This window comes from Esox lucius, chromosome 3, assembly GCF_011004845.1.
Source record: "Esox lucius isolate fEsoLuc1 chromosome 3, fEsoLuc1.pri, whole genome shotgun sequence".
Classification (NCBI taxonomy): Eukaryota; Metazoa; Chordata; class Actinopteri; order Esociformes; family Esocidae; genus Esox; species Esox lucius.
The window spans coordinates 19,489,466-19,504,966 of record NC_047571.1 but is presented as its reverse complement, the minus strand read 5'-3'; the positions used below and the strand labels follow the sequence as shown (position 1 = coordinate 19,504,966).

At 43.4% G+C, this 15,501-nt stretch overlaps 2 protein-coding genes across 2 annotated transcripts; both read right to left on the bottom strand.

Moving 5' to 3' along the window:
• Positions 1 to 775: 775 nt before the first annotated feature.
• Positions 776 to 13,682, bottom strand: psmb5 (proteasome 20S subunit beta 5). Its single transcript, XM_013133326.4, has 3 exons — positions 13,430 to 13,682; positions 10,274 to 10,580; positions 776 to 1,294 (listed from the first exon to the last, which is right to left on the bottom strand). The coding sequence occupies exons 1-3, from the start codon at positions 13,652 to 13,654 to the stop codon at positions 1,008 to 1,010; spliced, it is 819 nt and encodes a 272-aa protein (XP_012988780.3). The 5' UTR covers positions 13,655 to 13,682; the 3' UTR covers positions 776 to 1,007.
• A 537-nt stretch (positions 13,683 to 14,219) lies between these two features.
• On the bottom strand, positions 14,220 to 15,326 carry psmb11a (proteasome 20S subunit beta 11a). The gene is made up of 2 exons (XM_010890359.2): positions 15,312 to 15,326; positions 14,220 to 15,155 (listed from the first exon to the last, which is right to left on the bottom strand). Exons 1-2 carry the CDS (start codon positions 15,324 to 15,326, stop codon positions 14,220 to 14,222), a joined length of 951 nt encoding a protein of 316 aa, XP_010888661.2.
• Positions 15,327 to 15,501: the final 175 nt, after the last annotated feature.

Here is a 15,501-nt window from a genome sequence, read left to right as displayed (position 1 = left end):
CCCCCCAAAAATGCCCCCTTTAATAAAAATACAATAAAAAGGGTTCAAACCAGTGGAGGAGAGGATGTTACAAGTAAGGTGGAAAATACACGATTTTCCACACAGGAAGCACAATTAGTGATGGATAATTAGCAACTCCTATGGTTTTAAGGTAAACACTGCTGCTACTCCCCTATGATTACAGAGCAGGGTTAGAGGCATGGCTGTAGGCGGAGAAGCAAAATACATCTCAGACACAGGGGCAGATATAGACTTCTTTTAATCTAGTAAATATAATTTTTAGGGGATAGAAAAGTGTGAAATGAACAGATGACAAAGGTGAGAATGTCTGTGAAAAGCGGCCCGCTGGAACTTTTGCAATTAACAAAACATTTAATTAAATTAAAGAATGATTTTGATTTGTAATATGTTTTTTTATGCGTGCAATCTGTATGTAGAACCACAATATCAGTTAGCCATGAATTTCCATTCTTGCTAGTGGTTTTGAAGACATAGTACACAATTTTCAGGGGTCCTCTTTTGCTCGACAGCACCACTTAAACAATCAGTCACGTAAAATCACCACCTGCATCTTTAACACAACAAAAGCACAGAGAAAATCATGTTGGAAAAAACATTGAGTTTATTGCGAAGATTTGCTTTCCCACAAGGTACAAGTTAGATCTAGCAGTGTAAAGAGAGGCATTCCACTCCTACATGGAGTAAAAACGATTTGACTCATCATCAGCCTCTTCACTACGGATCAGCGCCCCACCCCCCCCCCACCCCACCCCCACCCCAAAACATTGTGTGCACGGGAACTGCAGCCCACTTTTGGATACAAATGTTGACATTTTAAATTAGACAGCATCACATTGGAACAATCTAACAAGTAAATCGCAACAGACGTGCAACTGCTTGACCCATACCACACTTGCCTAACGTTGACAGATCTCAAACTCTCCTGACAGAGAAACAGATGTCCTCGCTTCATTCCTATCCCTCCTTTGCTCATTACTTCTACCGCTCTATTTCTTCTCATCCTGGTACTGGTGGTGCAGCTTCAGAACATCATCCTGAGACACTCGGGTCCAGCCCTGGCTGTGGACGTGGTACAGGTTGACCTGTCCTCCGCTGTAGGCGTCTCGGTAGGTGGCCTGGTAGATGGCCCTGCGACCCAGGTCACAGGCCTCCTCTACAGACAGATCCTGCCTCAGCCCACTGTCCACCACTCCATAGGCATACATGGAGCCAGAGCCCACTGCAAACAGATCCCCACACACCCGGTTCCCCTCGGAGTCCACATAGTACAGCCCTGAGGAGAAAAGAGACAGGGGGTCAGTCCATACCATCTTACAAACGGGGGGGGGGGGGGGGGGGAGAAAGCAGGAAGGTGAAGTGGTCTCATTACATAGACTTCCTGTATCCTGAGTCAGGTGTGGAACAGTTAGGGAAATTGAGAAGGTACGTGTACACACACACACACACACACACACACACACCCCTCCAGAGAGAATATGAACAGCTGCATCCTCTCCGAGTAAACCAAGCTCAGCAGAACCTGCTGACAAGGCACACACTGCCTGTCTGCTGCTTTCTCTGTCAGTCAGTCTGTCTGCCCTCCCCGGGGTGCTTGCACCACACCTTATTGATCCCACCCAAATTAATTATCCACCTGTACCTGGGCCAAGCAGGTGAGACCCGACCTCAGAGCAAAGGTGGAAAAACAAGAGGAAGTCCAAGAACATCCACCCAATAACAACAATAATCATGTTCACAGTCAGGTCTGGATAGCGTCAGCAGAAAAACCCCCTGGTGTTTGTTCCCTAATGTGACACACAAAGAGGGCTTGATGACTGAGTGAGGCAGCAGTGACTATTACCAGCTGCCCGAGCCATGTTCTCCAACAGAGCCAACCTACAGATGGAGGATCGGGGAGGGAAAGAGCATGTCTCAACACCATCACAACTTACACTACACCATTAAACATGGGAAAAAACAATCAAATGACCTAATAAACTCCTTGCATTTACTGATGTCAGAAAGGACTTTCAGGAGTTACTAGGTGTCAGCCCCTACCCCATGTCGGCTCCTTTACCCATCAATACGCATATTCTGTTTCACGTCAACACATTTATTGACTAGCACCTGCTGTGAAGGCAAAGTTGGTGTTTGTTAATCATTTTAACTGAAACTGGAATGGGCTGTCTGGGGTTTGTATGGTGTCATATAGCCTGTTTTAAATTGACATTTAAGTCATTATCTCTTATCCAGAGCTACTTAAAATAAGTGCACACATTTTAAAAGAGCTAGGTAAAACAACCACACAGTTTATTAGTGCCTTCTTAGTTAGCAGAAAGGGTCAATGCTGGAAAGACCATACAAATTACAAATATAAATCATAAAAAGAAAACAGACGGTGACATTGGAACTATTTTCAGTACTCAATGAAAAGATTAATTTCCAGATATATTTTAAGATAAGTAGCGACCAAGCATCCAAGGGAAGCGGTTTCCATTGAAGTGCCAGGACAAAGAAGCATTGACGGCATTGATTGGGAACAGCCCTGAAGGGATGAGACAACCAAGAGCCCCAAGGTGGCTGAACATACAGCCCAGGTAGGGACACAAAGCTCCTCTTGTTACTCTGTAGGCAAGAACCATAGCCTTGAAGCAGATTTGAGCTTCAGCGGGAAGCCAATTTGGAGTATGAAAAAGCAGAGTGACATGGGATTTGGTCACATACACAAGGAGCCCCACCAAGAGTGAATTTCAGTAATCTAGACGTGAGATGACAAGTGCTTGGACACATACCCGCGTAGTTTCCTGAGCGAGGGGAGGTCGGACCCTACGAATGTTGGAGAGCAAGAATCTGCAGAAGCGAGTCATGGCCTTGATGTTAGCAGAGAACGACAGCGTCACACCAAGGGTCTTTAAACTCAAGGAAAAGGACACTGTGTCAATCATGGTGGCCATTTCCCATGAAAGAAGAGCAGCTCAGTCAAGGATAAGCTTGAGGGGGGGGCTAACATCCAAGTGGAGATGTTGGCCTGGAATGCAGAGATAGGTTGTTACCTGGGTGTCAGTAGGGTTGGAAGGAGAAAAAAGCTGAATGTTATCTGCATTGCAGTAACAAGAAACCCCATGTGGGAATAAGACAGAGCCAAGAGACTTGGTATACAGAGAGAAAAGGGCAAAGAACCGAGCCTTGGGGAACACCAGTAGTAAGAGGCTGTGCAACAGACACTGATCCTCTCCATGTCACCTGGTAAGAGCGGTCTGCCAGGTAGAAAGAAATGCAAGAGTGAGCAGACCCTGAGATGCCCAAATCAGAGGGGGGTTATTTGGTTCACCTTATCAAAGACCGTGGATAGATAAAGAACTACGGGTACAGAGCAGGGAGCGTTAGCTAGGGCAGTGCAAAGAGCTTCTGTTACACAGAGGAGAGCTGTCTTTGTAGAGTGGCCTGTTTCAAATCCTGACTGGTTGGGGTTGAAGAGATTGTTCTGAGAGGTAAAATTATTTGGGTTGAGATAGCATGCTCAAAAGGTCTAGGAAAGAAAAGACAGGAGGGATACTGGCCTGTATATTTTTACATCAGAAGGGTTAGGTTTTGTTTTTGGGCCTAGAAGAGCGAATCTCTCGTACTGACTGAGTGACTGCCCCTTGTTAAATAGCGTAGTGGTTAGAGACGCAGGCATCTGAGCCCAGTCAAAACACATTATGCCTTAGGATTTGTACAGGACAAACTAAAGCTTTGTTGGCTACAATTTTCAGTAGCTACGTAATAGGAAGCCTAAAATGAAACAGTTCTGGTGGATATTAGGATTTGTTCAGGATAGACAAACACTTCGCTGGCTACACAATTCTCTCGTCTTTTCACATGACGAAAAAGTCAGTTATCGTCACCTATACTGATACAGTAGTTATTGTATCAATGTCATTCACTAATGGCTAATAAGCTGTTAAAGCAGCCAGTGGCAAAAGCCCTACAGTTCATAGATTGTATTTGCAGTGGATGTAAACTTAATGAGAAACGTTACTCAGATTAACACAATGCTTAATGGTGTCTTGCGAAATATTACTTGCGAATAAGCTTTTAAAACAGCCAGGGGCAAAAGTCATACAGTTCATAGATGCTATTTGTGTATTTGTGGTGGAGGTAAACTTAATAAGAAACATTACTCAGTTTAACAGAATGGTTAATGGTGTCTAACAAAAAACGTACAGTTCTGTGATGGGGGGCCAGTCATCACCAGCTGTAGGATATCATCGGGTAAGAGCTGGGAAGGTGGTTAATGCGCGGCTAAGTTCTGCGTGAGTGACCAGTGTGCCCGCAAGGCGGAGTTAATAAGGTACAGATATCGTCAACCTTCTTGTGAAAGTGGATGACAAGTCATCTGCAGAGAGGGAAGATGGTGGGGGAGGGTTAAGGAGAGAGAAGGTGGAAAATTGTTTCATGGGTGTTAGTGGGAGAAGCCTAGAATTTCAAGTGATACAAGGAGGCTTTAGCAGCAGATAGGGAGAAACAGGAGGTAGCATGTAGGGATTGGAAGGATGATAGGACAATCTGAAGTTTTGTTTTCCTACATTTTCACTCAGCTGCCCAAAGCCCACTCCAGTGAGCTTACAGTGAGTCACTTAGCCACGGAGCAGGAGTGGACGGCCATGCCAGCCAGGAGGAAGCGAGAGTCATAGGAATTGGAAAGCGCATAGAGTAGGGAGGAAGAGGCAGACTAGGGAGATAGAAAGGAGAAGGATTTAGAAGATGGGAGAGGATGGAATTGAGGAGGCGAGAGCAGTTCAGAGTGAATGAGAGTTGTGGCGGGATAAGGCATTGGAGGGGGCTGAGGGTGTAGAGGTGGAGAAGAGAGGACGACTGGAGGGGTGTAGTGGTTCACAGACAGCATCTAGTAAAGATTAGATTGAGTACATTGTCTGCTTTGTGAGTAGGAGTTGATAAGGGTGAGGGCATAAGAGTGGAAAAAAAGAAATTGAAAGTAATTACTCAAAGAAAGATGTTGGTAGGTTGAAGTCACCCAATAATTAGTGGTGAGCCATCATCTTGAAATTAACTAATCAGCATGTCAAGCTCATTGAGGACATCAACACTTGGTGGACGATAAATTATAACAATGTTAAGCTTGAATGGAAAGGTCATACTGACTTCAAAGAGAAAATGGGTAGGTGAGCAAGAGGAAAGAAAGAATCTTCAATTTGAAGAAAAAAGTAACCCGCCACCACAGCCAGCAGATGCCCTTGAAAACAGACACATGGAGAGAGCAGCCAGACTAGCAGTAAGTTTTTGGAAAACCCAGGTTTCTTTTAGGGCCAGGAAGTTAAGAGGCTGTAGGACAGCATAGGCCAAGATAAATTTGGCCTTGCTGACAGCAGATCGACAGTTCCAAACACTGCCAGGTAACAGGTATTCCACATGGGATGACCAGACTGGGAGTACCAGATTATAACGGTTGCAGCCACAGGCTTGGTGGTGACTAGAAATGACAAGGAGACAGGTGGACAGGGATGGGAGAGACACATTGTACAAAATAGCATGGATAGCATTTTGTTGCTTTTCTTTTTTTGTAAATACAGGACAGATATGTACAACAGTGTATCTGATTGGGTATCATCCTCAATTACCTTCCTTGAAAAATGCAGCAGAAAAACTCTGCAGAACTGTCTTTGTTTGGTGACGGCCTTAGTTGCAGACGACAATACTGCCGCTTAACAAAATGCCACATGGGAAAATGAAGAAACCTTAATACTCACACTAATTGAAAGCAGCCATGGGAGGGCCAAACCACACCCCTATTAGACTGGTAGTGAATTAACACAGCAAATACTACCAAAATCAACTTCACAGATTAACTGGCCTATTGAGAGCAAAACCAACCTACTTCTTACTAGCAAGACAAAGCATCAAAAAGAAAAAGGCACTTAACTTCCTCGGAGTACAGTAGATCAGCCAAGCTCCAATGCAAAATATTGACAAGCAGATTACGTTGGCTATTAATACTAAGTAGTGCAGGCCAAACCTAGGGCCCCATGATTTCTGCAATGCGGAAAAGGCAAACAGAATCGCGGTATTTGGTAATAAAAGTGGAATAAACTGTAAAACGTGGAATAATGCAGAATTGTCCTTAATTTGTTTTAAAGTATTTGGAGAGGGGTGAGCGTGGGAGCCATACAAGCAAGAACATGCCACCTCACAACTTGGTTGTCACTTTTCAGAAACATGTCAAAGAGGACATCAGAGACGGCCAAGCAGTAGCGTCGTTAGGCCTGGGCGTCCGGGGCTTTAGACTCGGCTCTCAAATTGACCACAAAATTATAAAGAAATAGCACCTGATCTATTCATCTATCAACCGATCGCGAATTATGACAATGTAGACGTGTAGGCCGCTAGCATGTACATCGACATTTTCCGAATGTACATTCAAAACCCTGTACTCTCTGCCCCGAATGAATTGTGATCCTAGAGACGCCTCTGCGGCAAGTCATCAAAAAAAATATATGTCGGCCTTAACCGTTGAATTCAGAGCCGAGCAATACCCAAAGGAGTATTAGGAGTCAGACGATAAGCTGTTTTGCAAATTCTGTCAACATACTATTGATTGGACCCGTAAAAATGTGAAGACCACTTAACGTCTAAAGCCCACGTGAAGAACAAGGAAAAGCAGTGTTAGCCAGAGTATGCCTCTTCAAACGACCATTACTAGTCTAAGCTCATCAGCTCATTCAAGACGAGGATTTGTGGCTGTGTGTGCCGAGTCTGACATCCCCTTAGAAAAGCTAAGAAATCTATGGCCATTTCTAGTGAAGCATTGCATACAGGGTGAAGCGTTGCCCGAAAATGAGAGCAACCTGGGTCAAACTCACCTACCCCGTGTGTGTTCGACTAACATACGAAGAGCCTAATAATATACTGTTGCAAAATCCTACATTAACATTCTGCAATGTAAATTATCAGCATGCAAATGATGATATTCCAAACGATTAGTTATCGTCGGTGAAATATAGCGATGGATAATGTCAGCAGTAGTGTGCCAATCTCTTTTAGTGACCACCGGGCCAGTGAAAAGTCAGGTCCGGACTAATAAAACTAGCAAGTCACTGTCCCGATCGTGCCACCGCAAAAAAAAAATCTTCTCGTAAAATAATAATTGCATTACAAACTCGACATCCTCCAGTTGGTTCGTAATCTGGCACACGCACAAAACTACCTAGCAGCTCGTTTCGGTGGCTGTTGACCAGTAGTGAGTTGAGCAGTGATGTGACGCGTGGCTGTCTGATATGGTTTTCAATAAGAACTTTTAAAAACTCGCACGAGACACTCAATTGAAGAGGCAGTGAAGGATAACCAGGAGCTCAAACGAAAGCGAACATTTACACCTCAGTGCAAAATAATATTTACCCTTTTCGACGTCAATGGAAATGGAAAGATGCACAGTCGTCTGTCCTAAGTTCCCGGGTAGAGCGGACAAATGTGGGTCTTTTTTTTACAAAGGCACTTATAACTTTCGCAAACAATCCCTGACCGGCCTTGCCAATAGCAAACAGCACCTGGTCAGCATGACAGCCAAGCGACAATCCGTCTCCAGGGCCCTTGGTTGTATCAGGAATTTAAATGCAGATGCCCATTGGGTGATTGCACGACATAACCGCATACCTAGTAACTGACCGACCAGCAGGTCGCTTTGTTCCCTGGGGTGAATTATTTAGTGTTTTGTTTGAAAGTCACAGTTTTGTTTTTTTTAATACATTTTTATAATTAGAAATGTTATGAAATAAATACAAATAAAAATATATCCATAATGTATTTCATAAATGATTAATCATGTTAAGTAACAAAAGTATTTGGTTCTATGATGTAACACTGATACATTTGACTTTTGGAAGGAGGGACAGTAAGCAGTCCAGCAAATATAGTAAATATATATTTAAAAAAAATCTATATATATATATATATATATATTTGGTTTTTTTTTGCAAACCATACCCCTACTAGCCTGGCAGTAGATAAACACAGCAAACAATATTTGTGTCATGGGGGAAAGGGGGCAGGGAGGGACAGAGCATTAGCTTCGGATGTCACATTTCCTTGAGTATTGTTAAAAACTTAATCAGCGTCATCATAACAAGAAACTGAAAGAATTCTGATGAACGCGCCCACACACACACCCGCCCGCAAGCACACACACAATCTATACATTATCCCTCTGATACTAATTGTTCTCATCGATGACAACAGTTCAGAGCGCATGGCCCCCAGGCCAGTTAAAGACAGCCCAACAGATAATTCTGCTTTAAGAAACTGCTCTTAGAAGTAAACTACTTTCAAATGGCAGATTGCAGCATCCATAAGCATTGTTAGCTACTGATAATTACAGAGCTCTTGCTGGATAAACGAAGCGTCTTGAAAAAGGGGCACAGAAGATGGAAGGGGAGAGGAGAATGACACAATGTGGAGAAACAACGGGGCTCAAATCCATGAACCTACGTAAACCCACAGGAAGGTGGCGGGCTGCGAGCGTCGGAATGTTCCGGCATAGCGCCTTTCACTCCATCAGCCAGGTGACAGGTGGTTAGGTGTGGGCTGTTTTTCACGTCGATGATGCAGAGGATCAGAGTGACAGCCTTCAGAAATCCAAGGGCTGGCATCAAATGGATGAGCAGAGCATCGGTTTGCCCTTCTCACTAGAACACATCAGCGAGTCTCGGCCTCAGTCAGCCGCGCACACTGGGGAGCAGAAGCTTACCCATACCAGACAGAACAAATAACCAGGATGTTTTACTGCATGTACACATCACAAGCATCCAGCTGGAATTTCCACACACTTCCAAAACTGAGAGAAAAGAAAGCCCAGTGGTCTGGAGTGGGAGAGTAAGGAGCGACACGGAACTGGGAAGACATTCTGCTGACTCTCAACAACGAAAAAAGCTTGACCTTCATCATTTTCTGTTCCCAAAAGGAGTCCATTACAAACAAAGTGCACTACGTTTCGTAGACTTGTCTCTATGCCAAAGTTCAAAACAAATGTGTTATTTATAAAGACGTGCAAGGACGAATTGAGTTATTGCACATAAAAGGGGTTCTCTAACAGAAAAGGGCAAATACAAGCAAGAACATGCCAATAGAAAGATCCTAATTTGGGCTTGGCTCAGCCTACCTCCTTGCTTGTTCCGCCTACTATGCCTAATTAGCTTTCATTAAAAACGACACAAATGAACTACCAATGGTTGGTTAAAAATAGATTTGCCTATATTGTACAGTGCTATATATCTAAGCAAATCAAAATCCACAGACCCACCCAATTCTGAAGCCTATGAGGTTGGGAATTACAGTGCAGGATTTCAGCCATCATGTGCAATCTTGTCTCTCACCATTGTATAACTGCTCCCCCTCAAGTCCGCAGATCTCAAGGCATGACAGGCAATTTGTGTCCTAGGCGCCAGCAACAGAGGTGACAGCACACAATCACATGTGAAGTGTGAACACTCATGTCGCCTAGCAGCCGGTACTGTATGCGTGTCATGGTATTAAACTGCATTACAGCTACACTACTTTATTAGATTTATTTATTGTGCTGCTTAAGCCCCTTAATAACCAGAATAAATGTACTTGACATCACTGTAGCCACTAATGAGCTTACTCTTAATTGAGATTGGTTTAATTTACATGACATTTACCTTTCCATTCAATCACTGACATTGTAGCTGCCAAAGTTCCTATTGAACATATCCTGGGATCATTATTCTCCTGATTTAACAGGTGTCACTTAGGTCCCTGTCAGTCTGGAGGCATGTTATTGTCCACACATACTCCCCGGTCTGTGAACAAAGCTCATTGATCAAGCAGAAGCACATTATGCATGCGACCCAATTGTCCAGGCAGAGACCTGCGTCCATCAGCGCGCCAGCTCTCCCTGGCCCACAGTTCCAGCACTATTGATTTCCCATTACAGTGTCACTGGGCAGCCCTCTTTAAGCACACCTCCTGTGATGTACTGTCTCTTACCGCACAGCATCCAAAAACAAGTCACGTCCACACCTGCTAAACAACCGTGTGGCGGCAATGCCATCTAGTGGCAGACCATTCTTCCACTTCTTTGTGGTTAACTATTGACAGCTGTTGACAACAAGCAGAACGGAGATGGTCAATCAATCACTGCTAACTACTGTAATTAGAAAATATAAATTACAAAGAACACTGAGCTCAGCGCAGCTGCTAAATCAGGCTCCTCATGGTACCCTTGGGGTGAGTATCGGAAGAACAGTGTTTACACATTTACCTGGCCCTCTCTTGTCCCAGCCACACACCATGGTTCCCATGCTGAGGCCCATGCCTTTGTACTGGTAGACCATGTTGGCCAGCAGCTTGGAGGCGGCTGCCACGGAGATGCGTTCCTTGTTGCGCAGCTCGTAGACGCGACACTGGCGGGCCAGCAGGCGCTCCCAGAAGCTGCAGTCAGCTGCCCCTCCAGCCATGGTGCCCAGCAGGTAGGGGTTGATCTCTATCACCTTCTTCACGGTCTGGGAGGCGATGTAGGCACCAGCAGTGGCCCGCGAGTCCACCGCTACGATAACGCCATGCTGGAACTGCGGAGGAAGGACAAAGAGAGAGCTTGGGAGCAGAAGGTTCTACATTTGAAAAAGGTTATTTGTTCTTGTAATCTTCTGAACATTAACATAAAATCACATTTAAACCACTAGGACGGTCCTCTGTCCTTGACAGACGGTTTGGACCGTATGGACGGAATTTGCGTCACGAAGCAGTGCCTAATAAAGTAAAAACAAAAAATAACTTATGCTTTCCACTGGGAAAGCTTAAAATTAAACCAAACATGCATTCCATGTAGTCTCCCTGATTACAGCGCTAATGTGTTGCACAACTGTTTGTCAAACTTATCAGCCAATTTGGTAAGCATGACCAGAATGATAAAGACAAACTGATGAATGTTTATGCACAAACACTGACATCCACGTTGGATTTCATTTAGAACAAAGGTGATGGCATCAAATCTTTCGATTTAAGGCTTTCTTACCAGCAAAGCAGTACCACTGCGTGGGCAAGTGTTGTAAAATAACTGTTCCCATACCTGTTATCTACACTACTACCGCACATCAAAGCAACATCTGCATTGCAAGATGCACACTGATAGTTTCCATGTCAGATTTGCTAGCAACAACAACCTATTTGAATGTCTGTGAATGTTTCGACCTGTCCCTAAATTAAATAGAGTTAATTCCCATTTGACTTCTCCGTTTCTGGTGGGGATGGGCAAAATTAACACAGTCACTGTTTCGAGTATGCAACAAATGCACATTTCTTCACAACAGTCTTATACAGAGGTATTCAAACCTCTCCTCAGCTAATCATCAAGTCTTCAACTAGCAAATCAGGTGGTCCTGTTCAGGGCTACAACAAAATGTTTAAAATGTCTGTGGGGGTCCCTGAGGTTAGGGCCGAAGGCCAAAACCTTACTGTCTACCACAGCCAACAAGCTGCAAAACAGGTATTGACTGAAATAGTTGATGCTTCATAATCCCAATAAAACCCAGTGGCAAAACATTTCATTGGTTCTTTTCATTTATCACACCATTAGTTTCTTCTTAAGGGAATTATGAGATTCAATTCAAATAAGGTGGCTGTTTTGTTTAGGCTTACCCCGACTCGCATTTTGCTAACCATGTAATTGTCTTTTGGACAAGGTGACGTTTGTGAACATATTTGAATCAATTCACTGCAAAAAAAAAAGTGATTGGTTAACTATAGGTGAAGATAACTCACCTTGTCATATATATTTTTACACAGATATCACAATGCTTATGCAATGTAAGCTTACGGGACATGTACCTAATTTGAAATAGATCTAAAAATTTGAATACATTTTAGTTTAATCACACAAAGAACCACTTTTCAAGTTTTGCTGCTTAGTTTAATGGGGATTATGACTCATACTTTCTCAGAAGATAGCAATCCACCATGGCACATACAGAATTAGCTTTTGCTAGCCAATGCAATTAGACTGTCATTCCATTAAATAATAAATGAAAAGGTTCATGTGCTACCCTGGAGAGAACAATGTGGCTGTTGCTTCAATGCCTGAGGAGGTAGTGGACAGGATTGTTATGACATTTCTTCCAATGAGGTTTGAGGAGAAAATGAGGACAGGAGGCAAGGAGTATTAAACTGAAAATCTTGCCAGGAAATAATTTATATCAGGTTGCTTGTAAATGTTTTCAATTATCATTATTATATATTTTTTGAGTACATAGAGTACAAAACATTACAAAACACTGGATGAGATAGTTACTCAGCCAAATTCAACATCTTGGTATCTAAATTTATTTTTAGATGATTTTCTCAACTGTGTGTGCCGTATTGTGGCTCCTTGCTTAGCATTAAAACCATTATAAAAATATTGTACTCCACCATTCAGGCACTGAAGCAAGTAGCAAAGTGCAATATACTTTTTTGCTAAATGACAAACAAATAGGCTACGGACTAGGTCGGCACAATGTGAAAAGCAACACTTTCTTTTCTTTTTTTAAATTCCTTTTTTCTATGTAAAGCAAATTGCGATGAACATTTGTAATAATAGCAATAAAATGACTTATTGCTAAGTGTCAAGGAGCATTGTTTTTGTCTGGAATCAGTGCCAGCTCTAGCCTGGCATAGGGGGCCCTATGCATAATTTGATTTGGGGCCCCTATCTCCCCTATTGGTTGGGGGCTCCCTAGCAGTCCCTTGCAGTTGGGGGCCCTATGCGACCGCTTATGTTGCTTATGCCTGGAGCAGGCCCTGTCTGGAAATATCGGTAGATTGTATTTCACCATCAAATGACTCACAAGACTTAGTGAATTACAGCAAATTGAACAGTGGGGAGGAACTGCACTGAAACAATATCAATTCTGGGATTTCTGTCTGTGACGCAGGAATCAAGGGGAGAAAAATCATGGAGCTGACGGCCAATATTATCAAAACATTGCATGTTCTAGCCATATGTATATTTCACATGTCAATATTGAAATGTCGATAAATTGTGCAGCCCTACATTACTACTGACTGGCCAACAAATACTACTGACTGGCCTTACTAGAGTAGTCCAGGCTAGTAAAATATTTGGTAAAGCAAACTACTTACTAACTTACAAGTTATTCAGCTAAGTACTGTTGTGGTTAAAACTACAGTAACTACATGGATTTAGATAGCTAACGTAACGGTAGATCATACGTCAGCGATGAGCAAGCAACTACTGATTTGTTACCATTACTAAGACAAACAAGCACATAGGCAGACCCAACATACTACAGTATATATTTGTAAACCAGTAGTCATGAGCAGCTAATTTACTTTATAATTAGGTTCACAAGAAAATGACTAATGGATACTTCATACTTCACATGGGTGTTAGCTAGCTTCAGTAACAAGAAATTGAACTTACTTTGAATGCTAATGTGGTGGTCCCATGGAGAAATTCTATTTTCCTCTCTGGGCCGTCTTCGTCATCAGGACCAAGCGAAGCTTTTATTGAGAAGTTAAGACTATCCCCTGGGGAAGCGCCAAAGCCCAAGTTGACTTGACCAAGTCCACAAGGTAATGACAAAGACCGGTCATTATTAAATGAAAAATCCGCAAACTCACTCTGCAAGATACTTGACAGCGCCATCTTTGAAAGAGTTTTGGAGATAAATCAACTTCCGGCCTCTTTCTTTTCTTTCTTCGTCGATTCGAAAAGAAAAAACACTGCCCTCTATCGTATTGGCAAACTGTGGCAACCTGCATAATATTATCTAAAATCTGTAATGTCAACCCCGTGCCTAACCACACAACCTGAAATCTTCTGCTGCTCCATCGATGATCCCCTACATTTTTCAGTTGGAAAAGTGTAGATTGGATCATTTTTAACTAATCAGAGCATTTCAAAATGTTCCTTAAAAAGCTTTCTGTCTCTGACCCAATCAGACAGAACCAGACTGAACCCATCGTTTTCTGGGACCATCATCATATATGAGCTCAAATGCAGTCTCCTTTTTGGAGATAAAACCTAACAACAATAAGAAGGAGCAAGGCACTGGTGTAGGCAAGCAATTATATGCTGTTGAAAATGTCTTCCATAATCTGGCCAGTTTTCTTCATACATATTTTCCACACTGTTTCATCATTAATTATATACAGTATTCTACCTTATTCACTTCCCGGCCCTAACCTCCCAATTCCCCATTCTTATTTTCCTACTCAAATGTCCTATCTTTCTCCTCTTGTGACCCACCCTCATTCCCCCTTTTCAAAATCCTTTCGCTGTCTCTGTGGTACTCATTCCTCAGGTCCTCTCTGTCTCTGCGGTTCCATCCTTGGGCAGTGATGTGGAACAGGTCCACACAGTTCCCTGAATATGCATCCCTGTGTGTGGCGCGGTACACAGCCTCCCTGGCCAGTGATATTGCCTCCTCCGCACTCAGGCTCCAGCGCACTCCCACATCCAGTACTCCATAGGCATAGGGTGAACCGGAGCCCACTGAGAACAGTTCTCCTTGCAGACGAGTGCCGTCACTGCACACATAGAACAGCTTTGGGCCACAACGATCATTGGCTTTGCCAGTCACGTCATCATGACTACCAGTTTCATGTGCACACACTCCTGACTCTTCAGGTGGTACTTCTGCTGGGGAGATATTGTCTCTGCCTGATGCTTTTGATTCCATCGTCTTAACTCTTTGTTCCTTTGATTCATCCACCCTAACCTCCTCTACATCCCAACCACACAAAGTAGCTGCCACACACACATCAGTTCCCTTAAATGGGTACAACATATGAGAGAGGAGCTTTGCAGAGCCAGTGATTGACAATCGTCGGCCATGGCGTAACTGGTAAAGACGGATCTCTCTGGCCAGGATTCGCTCCCATAGCATGCAGTCTGCACCACTGCCTGAAGTGGTGAGAAGTAAATGGGAGTGGATTGGCAATATCTTCTGGGCAGAAGGACAGGCAACAAGCCCTGAGCAGCTGGCACGTGTGTCTGCCGCTGCTATAACACCACCTTGGAACACAAAAGCCAGTGTAGTGGTTCCGTGAGACAAAGGGAATGGGCGGCAGGTATGTGTTGATGGAGAGGGGGACAGGGAGGAAAAGGTTGAGTGTCTCTTGTCACAGTGGAAAGGAACAGAGCTCTGAGGGGTAGGTATGAAAAAATGCATTGGAACACGTCCATCTCTTTCAGATAATTCAGATCCACCCCAACCAAGCTTCCTTTCATCTCCCATTGGCCTAGAGAGTGTGTCAGAAGTGTTCCATCTGTGAAACATAGGAGTGTAAAAACCACATACGTCCTGTAGAGCCATTTTGAATGTTTCAGGCTGGAAGATTGAGGTAAATGTTGAAGCAATGAAAAACAAAAACAAATGTCCCTACAAAACCGTCACTTTCCTAAAATGTTGATGGTCAGTGCAATCTCATAAAAAGAATAGGCAGTAAAAGGTTAACAGCTCAAATAAATCCATAACCCAGTGTTCTTAG